Genomic DNA, 12,382 nt, shown 5'->3' with positions numbered 1-12,382 from the left:
TTGCCTCTTTCGTTAAATTTATTCCTAGGTATCTTATGGTTTGGGGTGCAATTGTAAATGGGATCGACTCCTTGATTTGTCTCTCTTCTGTCTTGTTGTTGGTGTAAAGGAATGCCACTGATTTCTGTGCATTGATTTTATATCCTGGTAATTTATTGAATTCCTGTATGAGTTCTAGCAGTTTTGGGGTGGAGTCTTTTGGGTTTTCCACATACAGTATCATATTATCTGCAAAGAGTGAGAGTTTGACTTCCTCTTTGCTGATTTGGATGCCTTTGATTTCTTTTAGTTGTCTGATTGCTGTGGCTAGGATTTCTAATACTATGTTGAATAGCAGTGGTGATAGTGGACATCTCTGCTGCATTCCTGACCTTAGGAGAAAAGCTCTCAGCTTTTCCCCATTGAGAATGATATTCGCTGTAGGTTTTTCATAGATGGCTTTTATGATATTGAGGTATGTACCCTCTATCCCTATACTCTGAAGAGTTTTGATCAAGAAAGGATGCTGTACTTTGTCAAATGCTTTTTCTGCATCTATTGAGAGGATCATATGATTCTTGTTCTTTCTTTTGTTAATGTATTGTATCACGTTGATTAATTTGCGGATGTTAGACCAGCCTTGAAGCCCAGAGATAAATCCCACTTGGTCATGGTGAATATCCTTTTAATATACTGTTGGATCCTGTTGGCTAGTATTTTGGTGAGAATTTTTGCATCCATGTTCATTAGGATATTGGTCTGTAATTCTCCTTTTTGATAGGGTCTTTGTCTGGTTTTGGCATCAAGGTAATGGTGGCCTCATAAAATGAGTTTGGAAGTTTTCTTTCCATTTCTATTTTTGGAACAGTTTCAGGAGAATAGGTATTAATTCTTCTTAAATCTCTGATAGAATTCCCCTGGGAAGCCATCTGGCCCTGGGCTTTTGTTTCTTGGGAGATTTTTGATGACTGCTTCAATTTCCTTAGTGGTTATAGGTGTGTTCAGGTTTTCTATTTCTTCCTGGTTCAATTGTGGTAGTTGATACATCTCTAGGAATGCACCCATTTCTTCCAGGTTATCTAATTTGCTGGCATAGAGTTGGTCATAATATATTCTTATAATTGTTTGTATTTCTTTGGTGTTGGTTGTGATCTCTCCTCATTCATTCATGATTTTGTTGATTTGGGTCATTTCTCATTTCATTTTGATAAGTCTGGCCAGGGGTTTATCAATCTTGTTAATTCTTCCAAAGAACCAGCTCCTAGTTTTGTTGATCTTTTCTACTGTTCTTCTGGTTTCTAGTTCATTGATTTCTGCTCTGATCTTTATTATTTCTCTTCTTTTGCTGGGTTTAGGCTTATTTGCTGTTCTTTCTCCAGCTCCATTTAGTGTAGGGTTAGGTTGTGTATTTGAGACCTTTCTTGTTTCTTGAGAAAGGCTTGTATTGCTATACACTTCCCTTTAGGACTGCCTTTGCTGTATCCCAAAGAATTTGAACAGTTGTGTTTTCATTTTCATTGGTTTCCATGAATTTTTTAATTCTTCTTTAATTTCCTGGTTGACCCATTCATTCTTTAGTAGGATGCTCTTTAGCCTCCATGTATTTGAGTTCTTTCCGACTTTCCTCTTGTGATTGAGTTCTAGTTTCAAAGCATTGTGGTCTGAAAATATGCAGGGAATGATCCCAATCTTTTGGTACCAGTTGAGACCTGATTTGTGACCTAGGATGGGATCAATTCTGAAGAATGTTCCATGGGCACTAGAGAAGAATATGTATTCTGTTGCTTTGGGATGGAATGTTCTGAATATATCTGTGAAGTCCGTTTGGTCCAGTGTGTCATTTAAAGTCTTTATTTCCTTGTTGATCTTTTGCTTAGATGATCTGTCCATTTCAGTCAGGGGGGTGTTAAAGTTCCCCACTATTGTTGTATTGTTGTCAATGTGTTTCTTTGCTTTTGTTATTAATTGCCTTATATGATTGGCTGCTCCCATGTTAGGGGCATAGATATTTACAATTGTTAGATCTTCTTGTTGGATAGACACTTTAAGTAGGATATAGTGTCCTTCTTCATCTCTTATTACAGTCTTTGTTTTAAAATCTAATTTGTCTGATATAAGGATTGCCACCCCAGCTTTCTTTTGGTGTCCATTATCATGATAAATGTTTTTCCACGCCCTCACTTTCAATCTGGGGGTGTCTTTGGTTCTAAAATAAGTCTCTTGCAGACACCATATTGATGGGTCTTGTTTTTTAATCCAATCTGATCGCCTGTGTCTTTTGATTGGGGCATTGAGCCCATTTACATTCAGTATAACTATTGAAAGGTATGAATTTAGTGCCATTGTATTGCCTCTAAGGTGACTGTTACTGTATATTGTCTGTGTTCCTTCCAGATCTCTGCTGCTTTTAGGCTCTCTTTTTGCTTAGAGGACCTTTTTCAATATTTCTTGGAGGGCTGGTTTTGTGTTTGCAAATTCCTTTAGTTTTTGTTTGTCCTGGAAGGTTTTTATTTCTCCTTCTATTTTCAATGACTGCCTAGCTGGATATAGTATTCTTGGCTGCATATTTTTCTCGTTTAGTGCTCTGAAGATATCATGCCAGTCCTTTCTGGCCTGCCAGGTCTCTGTGCTTAGGTCTGTTGCCAATCTAATGTCTCTACCATTGTAGGTTACATATGTCTTCTCCCGAGCTGCTTTCAGGATTTTCTCTTTGTCTCTGAGACTCGTAAATTTTACTATTAGATGTCGGGGTGTTGACCTATTTTTATTGATTTTGAGAGGGGTTCTCTGTGCCTCCTGGATTTTGATGCCTGTTTCCTTCCCCACATTAGGGAAGTTCTCTGCTATTATTTGCTCCAATATACCTTCTGCCCCTCTCTCTCTTGCTTCTTCTTCTGGGATCCCAATTATTCTAATGTTGTTTCATCTTATCGTATCGCTTATCTCTCGAATTCTGCCCTCGTGATCCTGTAGTTGTTTCTCTCTCTTTTTCTCAGCCTCCTTATTTTCCATCATTTGGTCTTCTATATCGCTGATTCGCTCTTCTGCCTCATTTTTCCTAGCAGTTAGTGCCCCCATTTTTGATTGCACCTCATTAATAGCCTTTTTGATTTCTACCTGGTTAGATTTTAGTTCTTTTATTTCTCCAGAAAGCGTTTCTCTAATAACTTCCATGCTTTTTTCAAGCCCAGCTAGTATCTTTAAAGTCATGATTCTGAACTCTATATCCGACATCCTACTAATGTCAGTATTGAGTAGGTGCCTGGCAGACGGTACTACGTCTTGTTCTTTTTGCTGAGGTGATTTTTTTCGTCTTGTCATTTTGTCCAGAGGAGAACAGATGAATGACAGAACAGAATGCCTACAGGTTTACAACGTCTCCAGCAAATATACTCTATACAAATCAGAAAAGACGTGAAACCAGGGGACAAGAAAAGGAAAGAAAGAAGAGAAAAAAAAAGGGGAAAAAGAAAAAGATAAAAACAAACAAAAACAGAACAAAACAAAAAAAACAGAATATGATCAAATATGATCAGGGTAGTGCATAGATCAGTGCCACACACTAGCTTTTGGGCATATTTTGGTCTGTTAAAAGAAAGTGCCTGCTAAAATTTTAAAGGAAGAAAGACTTATATATGTACAAAATAAGGGTTGATACAATGAAGGGATGGCAGATGATCATAAAGATGAAAATTAAAAAGATTTTATAAAAGCAATTGATAAGTTGTTTGAAAAAAGAAAGAAGATTTAAAAAGAAAAAGAAAAAAGAAAAAAAAGAAAAAAAAAGGGAGAGAATGTGATCAGGCAGGAGAATAGAACAAAGGCATACACTAGTGATTTAGGGTATATTTTGATCTGTTAGAAGAAATTGTATCTCAAAATTTTAAAAAGAGAACATATATATATATATGCCAAAAATAAGGGTAACTACTATGAAGGGATAAAAGTATGACTCTAAAAATGAAAAATAAAAAAATTTTTTTTAAAAAGGGATTGATAAGATGTTTGAAAAAGGGAAAAAGGAAAATTAAAAAAAACAGTTAAAAAATTAACTTTGAAAAACTAATGAATTATGGTAAAAAAGCCATGAATTCTATGTGCAGTATTCCCCTAGCGCTGGAGTTCTCCCATTCTCCTTGATCGGTAAACATGGTCTTGGCTTGCTGGCTGTTAGTGCTGATATTCTGGGGGAGGGGCCTGTTGCCGTGGTTCCCAAATGTCTTTGCTGGAGGCGGAATTGCCCCGCCCTTGTGAGTCCGGACTAAGCAAGCTGCTCCGGTTTGCGCTCAGGAGCTTTTGTTCCCTGTGAGCTCTCGGTACAGCTTTGGAGGACCAGGGTGAAAATGGTGGCCTCCCAATCTCCGTCCGGAGGAGCTGAGAACTCAGGGCCCCGCTCCTCAGTGTACCCCCAGAGAAAAGCAGTCACTCCCGTCTCCCCGGTCTCTGGCCGCACTGCGTGCTCACCCTGCCTGTGACCGAGCGTTTCTATCTCTGGCACCCAACCCCGTGTGGAGTCTCCAAACCCAGCAGATCCCTGCGGTGTGCTCCCACGCCGCTCCTCCCCGGGGAGGAAGGAGAGTCTCCCCAGCTCTGCCGCTTATTGGGTCCCTGCTGGAGGAGCAGTAGCCCAACTGGGCCGCGGATCACAGTTTATGGCAACCCCGAGCTGAGAGCCCACGCCTTGGCTCCGTCTCTGCAGCGGGCTTCCCTGCTCCGATACCTGGGAGCTCTGCCGCACTCAGGCACCCCTGGTCTTTCTGTGACCCCAAGGGTCCTGAGACCACACTGTCCCGCGAGGGTTCCATCCCCCGCTTAGCCACTGGAGCGACGTCTCTCAGGGGAGCCAACTTCTACAAGTTCTGATTTTGTGCTTCGCGGCTCTATCACTTGCCAGAAGCGGCCGACGGAGGCCCCCTCCCCCGCCATCTCTCCTCCCGAATATCGCCTCGGATTCACTTCTCCGCACGTCCTACCTTCCAGAAAGTGGTCGCTTTTCTGTTCAGAGTGTTGTTACTCTTCTTATCTTCGATTTCCTGTTGAGTTCGTAGGTGTTCAGAATGGTTTGATCCCTATTCAGCTGAATTCCTGAGACCAGAGGAAATCCAGGTCTCCTACTCCTCCGCCATCTTGCTCCGCCCCTCAGCTTACTCTTTAAGGTCTATTTAAAATATCGTTCAGTTAAATAAGATCTAATTGAGCCGATTTGATAAGTAATCTCAGTTTGTTTAATCTCCTTAAGTGATAACTTAATATATATCCTGTCATGATTTGAAAACAGATATTTGGTAGGGTATCACACCTATTCATTACAGTGCTAAAATACACTGATTGACTCCCTCTCAAGAAAAAGATGCCCAAGCAAGCCGGGCAGCTCATTCATCATCCTGTTCTCCCCTGTGTGGAATAAAGCACAGTGGAAGGTGTGGTGAGATCTAAAGACTACTAAGAGGGTTCTCTCTTCTAAAACCCTGCTTTTAATTTTCCTTTGTATGAAGGACAGCTCAGCTGACCCTATGGTGCTCTCCTCTCTGCTGACTTAGGAGCTAGCTGCCCATAGCTTTCAAAGCTAGGTTCAAATCACCCCTTTCTTAGGGAGAGTGATTACTTGCACAGAGGACATGCTTGTGCCCACTCCTTTGCTGGCCTTTCCTTTGTTGCCCTTCCCTTTCAGCCACACCTTAATGTGTGTCTCAGACTTCTCCTTCTACAATCTCTTCTTACAGTGAGAGACTGTCTCCCAAACCACTGGAGGCTTCACTGATCCTGAAGACAGGCAAACAGATTTTTTTTTTTTTTTTTGGTAAGGGTTTTACTGCTAACCATTCCAGGGCAAGATAACAAAAAGAATAGATACTGAACAGATGTTCCAAATTCTTACAAAGGTCTAACATTCCTGGTACTGTTGAGATGCAAGCCCCATTTGAATTTTTCCCTCTACTGGATTAAAAAACAAAAACAAAAGCAGAACTCTAATATTCTGTCAGTGCTCTGTCCCTAGCCCCAAGAATGGGTCTCCATGAAGGGCCTTCTCCCCGGTATCTGGATGTCTTCTTGGTCCATTTGCATTCCCCAGCATCCCCAGGCTGGCTGTCCTCCATTCTAAGAAGACCATAGGTCTTCACGGTCTCCCCACTATGGCACTGCTGGCCCTACAGTTCAGAGGCAGCATCACTGAGGAGAACAGAGCACAGCCCAGGCTAACATGTGCCTGCTGCCCCTACCCCACTCCCCTGCACTCCGCATGGCTGGTGTGAGTGTTTCTGCAGAGAGCTTAGGAAAGGCCAAGAGGTCAGGTGGGAGCAGGATGGCAGGCAACTCTCTCTCCACCCCTTTCCCACCTTCTTCACTGAGAAGATATAGAAATGAGTGGTGATGGCGGAGCGCCTCTGCCATGTGGACACAGCACGTGTTGGGAGTGCTGGGATTTGCTGCAGTGGCAGGAGGGGAGCCTTGCTCACAGCTTCTTGGCATTTCTCCTTCAGACTGCGCTAAAGGAAACAGGAGTGTGGTGCACACCAACAGTGGTCCCTCTCCTTACTTCCTCCTCTCAAATGCATCTATTACTCTTTACTCTGCAGTTGCGTTGTAGTTCAGAAGAATGTCACTTTTCTACCTAGAAATTACTGTTACTTTTTACTACCTGGGAGGTAAAGTTGAAATTCCTTAATGCAATATACAGAAACCCTTGCTGGTGTGACTCTAATGTGCATTCCTGTTCATCAGGGGGGGTGCATTTTCTTAATATAAAATGTTAGGAAGATGGTAATGATAGTGATAAGAATGACCATCGTCCCATCAACTGCAAGCTTAACATGTGCTAGGACCCATTTTCTCCAAAGTCCCACTCAGCTAGTTTGCCTTTCTCAAAACAGTTCATTCATTTTTCAAGCCTTTGCTTGTGATGGTTTTATTCTGCTTTTTGCTGAAAAATGTCTACTCATTCTTTGAGGCCCAACTCAAATGCATTTCTCCTCTGAAATCTTCCCTCTTTCCTCCTGTAGTAGTTTTGATTGCTATCACAACAAATTACCACAAATGTAGCCACTTAAAACAGCACCCAGTTCTGTTGGTCAGAAGTCCAGTGCAGTGGGGCTCAGCTGGTTTCTCTGCTGAGAGTCTCAGGATGCTGAAATCAGGGTGTCTGTGTGGCTGTGTTCCCTTCTGGAGGCTCTGGGGATAGATCTATCTCCAGAATGATTCAGGTTGTTGACCACAGTTTCTTCTGAATGTAGGACTGAGACCCCTCTTCCCTCCTGGCTATCAGCTGGAGCCAGTCTTTGCTCCTAGAGTCTGTCCCATTTCTTCCTATGCTTTATCTTCAGTGCCCTCTATCAATAGAGAATCCAGTTTTTGTCACACTGCAAATCCCTCTGCTCTCACCTTCTGCTACACCTCTCTTTCCCTCTTGCTTACAGCTGGAGAATATCCTATACTTTTGAGGGCTTATGTGATTAGATTAGGCCCACCTGAATAATCCAGGCAAATCTCCCTAATTGTAAGGTTCATAAGCTTAAATATGTTTGCAGTGTCCCTTTTGCAATGTTTGCAATGTCCCTTTTGCATGTAAGGCAACATACTCACAGATCTGAGGAGTAAGGGGTGACATCCTGATGACCACACCTCTCCTTCCCCAAGCATAATGGAATGGTACTCTCAAATCATGGGGTAGACATCTCAGAGTCTGTTTTGGTGCCTTTGTGCCAGAGCCTGAGTGGCCCCCAGATGTTTGCAGCCCTTCCTGTGTCTGGGCTACCTTGGTGTCTGGGAGTCATCCCACCTGTGGTCTTGGCTCTGCTCAGAGGTCTGCATCTTAGTTGGGAATCTTCTCTCCACACTTCACCTCCTTCATATCTAGCACAATACCTTTAATGAAACTAAGAAGTATCAGAAGATGGGAACATGCAAATTAATATGTATTAATAAATTATTCCTCCACAAAATAACTAACTTTGTGAAAGTTTCATGGAAGAAGCCACAGACACTTAATCTAGTTCCAGAAGAAAGGGTAGGGTTTCCACAGACAAAGATAGGACAAGGAAGATGGCCCTTTAGCAAAGGAATGAAGATGGGTGGAGAAACATAAAGCATGCTGGAGAGCAGTGAGACCCAGGGGAATGTGGAATGGGCCACGTGGCCCTGAGAGGTGTTGGCATTGCTCAGAGTGGGGATTACAAACCACTTAGGACTCCACTGGGGACCCCTAGCCTCAGTTATGCTCCGTGGAAATTTCATGGCAGACGAGCAAATAAACAAATGGACCATCGACATCACCATGAAAGGTCTGAAGCTGTATTTATCACAAAATAAAATGTTATTTTAAAGTTTGGCTCCAGTGTGGGAGGGGACTTTAGTCTATCTTAAATATAGCCCTTAAAAAGGAGGCCTCCTGCCAGGGCCAGGATTGGGCAAGGAGAACATACTTGGGTAGGAGTCTGTATCTACCCCCATCAAAGTCATCAGGAGTGTCCATTCATCACAGGAGTATTTGCTTGTTTGTCCATGGTAGTGTGAATATTTTTGTATAGTCAGAAAGGGGGACAAGCTGACTCTAAAGAAGATGAGAAAGTATAGTTTTCATCCAGTGTCCAGTTATGAAGAATGGTTAAAATACCAAATTAACATCTTGAAAGGAATTTGTACTTTAATTTTGTCTTCAGTAAAGACTTGTATCCATAATAGGAAATGTCAATTTAAAAAAGCCCCCTTTATTTAATCTAATCTCCTATGTGAGAATTTCTAAATGGAGGAAATAAAATCTCTAAACTGTAGTTAAGCCTTCAAAATGACATTTTCCACGAAAACAGTGCTGGGTTTGACAGATGTGCAGTTTCTCATAATGTATGTAACATGATTGCATGGTATAAGTCTGTGCTGGGTTTGTATATGAAAATTAGATTTACTGGCATGCTAGGTGCCTAACGATGTGTATTTTCTTCAATTAGGTGGATGCTCATGGAAATATTCTCTTAACATCACTGGAGGTTCACAATGAAATGAATGAGGTCACGGGCAGTGTTGGTGATACCAGGAATTCAGCAAGACCCTTTGACAACTCAGGAATCCAGTACAGGAAACAGAGCATGCCTAGGGAAGGGCATGGGCGACACATGGGGGACAGAAGCATCCCGCACAAGAAGACCCATCTACGGAGGAGGTCTTCACAGCTCAAAATTAAAATCCCTGATCTAACCGATGTGAATGCCATAGACAGATGGTCCAGGATCGTGTTTCCATTCACTTTTTCTCTTTTCAACTTAGTTTACTGGCTGTACTATGTTAACTGAGTGACTGTACTTGATTTTTCAAAGACTTCATTTAACACTGAGTGAAATATTACTCTGCCTGTCAAGTTTTTATACCTGTACACACACACAGACACACACACACAGACACACATATATACATACGCAATTGTATATATATGTGAACTTTCTCAGCATATATATAAAATACACGTGTATATGAGGATGTATGTGTATATGTTTATACACACAGGTATAAGTACCCATGTGTATGCTCAAACAAATACACATACATATATACATTTTGCAGCTATGGACAATTTAACACAGGATGCATATTAAAGAAAGTCATAGTTTTTTCTTTTTTAATTGAAAGGGACAAGCATCGTCTAAATATTATGCCTTGAGAATGAGGGCGTGAAACACAATATCATCCCAAAATGTGTCTTTTATTATCATAAGTTAGATGTTTTAGTTTAAAAATCAGAAAGAAACTCTTAGTTGATCTTCAAAAACTCATACAGTGATATTGCTAGTTTAAAATGAGTCACACACTTCATATCCTTTCTGTTTACTAAGCGAAGGCTTTTCAGCTTTTTTGGTGATGGGGTTTACTTTTATCGGGCTTACTTTTTCTGTATTGGTTTAGTGGATGAAGTGAGCCACTGGTGTGTGCTCATCTGTTGTCTTAAACTTAGATAGATCCCATGTTGATGGCTGAATGCCCATCTTTTGAAAACCCATCGGGAATGGATGGCATCCATTGTAAGTACTCTGTTGTACAGTGTATTCTTTTGTTCACTTGGAGTGGATCCAGCTTACCTGTCATGCAGGAACACAGTGGCATGTTTTGGCAATGTTTAGTTGACATTTCAATCACTGAAAATGTACTCCACATCTCGTATGGATTTCTAGGCCTGATATCTAACAGAAAGCATAGACGTCTCAGGTTATTTGTTACTCTAAGGTAAAACCATCTAGGATGATTTTCCCCCTTGTCTTTACGTTATCAATCACTCTTATAACATTGTATGTTAATATAAAATATATTTGCATAATATGCATATATATGTATATTTACCAAAATTTTCTTTCTTAATGCTTGCTATCATGGCAGCATGCAATGTCATATTTTCCTTTACATGATGTAACTACTTTCTGTTACCTAGAATTAAGATTGAAGCTTAAAACACTTCTACTGTTCAATTTCAGAAACCAAGAAACATCTTCATACCTTTATTTCTGTATCTGACATATTTCATAAGCACATCCAACTACTCCTAGTCTAACTAGGATGCTGCAGGAACATGACCAGTACACACCACACATCACCCAGTGACCCATGACCGTTCTCTTGAGGCAAAGGAGAGCAACCTGACAACAAACACACTCACTTTTGGTTCCTTCTGATCCACAGCCTCATCAGTATTTGGACTTTTTAAAGCTCGTAGAAACAAGACAAGGTGCACCGGTTTCATAGACGCAACCTTAACTTACTATTTAGATGAGATCTTTCTAAAGAAAAAAAAAGAGATGATATATTTTTTGTAAACAATATTTCTATCACAGGCCTCCATAAACTGAAATGACTACAGTTGTGCAAACAGATGTCACAGTGAAGTTAAGCATTTGGAGAAAAAAAAAAGCAAAATATTCAGGAAAGAACTACTAAATTAATATTTTATCCCAACATGCCACATATGCCTCACCCTCTCTGTTCTATCCTAAACCAATGACCAAAATCTCATCTGATACTCTATTAGCTGGCACCCATTTTCTCTGCATGGATAGAGACACCACCTTCCCTGAGGATGCATGTGGTGTGGGCTATCACCATAAGCTGACCACTACTTGATTTTTCTTTGGCGGCCATAACAACCTTTAATTTGTGGGAGTCTGTCACAGTTTAAGACCCACTGTCAGGTAAAACATAGCCCACACAATCTCATGCTAGAAGCAATGACCAGTTTTATACCCTTTCCCCTCCTTCATTCCGACCTTTCTTCAACATCTTCTTCCACCCGCTGCTCTCTGGTTTCATTTTTATCTGGAGACTAGCCAGTGGTCGTGGGCTTTTCTCTGACAACTTTTTTTTTTCATGGGTAACAATGAGGGATCCTAAAAGTTAACAGATTGGGAAAAACCTTGTAAGTGGCCTTATCATTGTTAACATGTTAAAGAAAAAAAAAGACATTTGTGAAGACCTTATCCCTTTCAATACTTCAGGTATCTTTTTCTGTATCCAGTGATTCAAGGAGTGAGCTCCACATGCAGAAGAGGGACCCCAAAATGCAAACAAACATGGACAAAAGTAGTCAATGATTGATTTAAGTGTACAATTTATACTATTCAGAACTGTGACATTAATTCTTTCTGGGAGAAAAATGATTCAAAACATTTTTTTGATGCATAGTTGAGGTACCCAGCTATCAAAGGCAGAGACCCTATGGGGCTCAGAAGAGCTGCAGTCTACTTACCAAGGTTTTCTGGATATAAATTTGCATGGTATAGTCATAATAGCTTTTGAGCTTTTTATATGCATTTGGCACCAAGACTGGGATCCACAACTTTGTAGACACTGCGATGAAGTTAACATAATAGCTATACTATAAATAGTGTTTGTAACTACACACATACATACACACACACACAAATACATAACGTATATTCTGTAAAAAAACAAACAACTTTTTAAGATTCTTGGGTATGTGTTTGCTTTACTCCATTTCAGAAGAAAATTACTTTTCTTCTAATAAAATTATTTTATAGCTTCTCCATTTTTAAAAGTGAGAAATATTGAGAAGCAGAACTCTGTGCTGACAGAAGAGAGTTGAGTTTGGTTCTCTGTTCTGTTACAATGACCTCTCATTACTCCACAATAGTTACTGGAGACAGTGAGCGAGCTGTATTGGTGAATTCTGAACCCAGACCTCTGACATTAATGTGAGGTGGCTGTTACCCACGTCCAGACATCTTGAGTAAGGAGAGAAAATTTGGTTTTGGAATATAATGCTATTTCTTTCTCAACAACTGAACGTAATAAAAAGTTAATTTTCTATGTAGTCCTGTCTTTTCAAAATGCTTCACAGGGGCTCAAAATGTACAGAAGAACCTTGCTCTGACAGTTTGTTATTACCCATATTCAGATATACTTGAGACAA

At 40.6% G+C, this 12,382-nt stretch overlaps 1 protein-coding gene across 3 annotated transcripts in view; it reads left to right on the top strand.

Moving 5' to 3' along the window:
• GABRB3 (gamma-aminobutyric acid type A receptor subunit beta3) overlaps window positions 1-9,263 on the top strand; it is a 468,239-nt gene extending 458,976 nt beyond the window's left edge. For all 3 annotated transcript variants that reach the window (XM_088025217.1, XM_028087275.1, XM_028087274.2), the window contains one exon: window positions 8,922-9,263. In XM_088025217.1, coding sequence (XP_087881343.1) covers window positions 8,922-9,263 — 342 coding nt within the window. The remainder of the gene's footprint in view (window positions 1-8,921) is intronic.
• The last annotated feature ends 3,119 nt before the right edge of the window (window positions 9,264-12,382 follow it).

This window comes from Eumetopias jubatus, unplaced genomic scaffold (genome assembly GCF_037043125.1).
Source record: "Eumetopias jubatus isolate StellerSeaLion01/CBP00866 unplaced genomic scaffold, mEumJub1_p1.0 scaffold_7, whole genome shotgun sequence".
Taxonomy (NCBI): domain Eukaryota; kingdom Metazoa; phylum Chordata; class Mammalia; order Carnivora; family Otariidae; genus Eumetopias; species Eumetopias jubatus.
The sequence above is the reverse complement of the archived record's forward strand: the minus strand, read 5'-3'. Positions and strand labels throughout refer to the sequence as shown.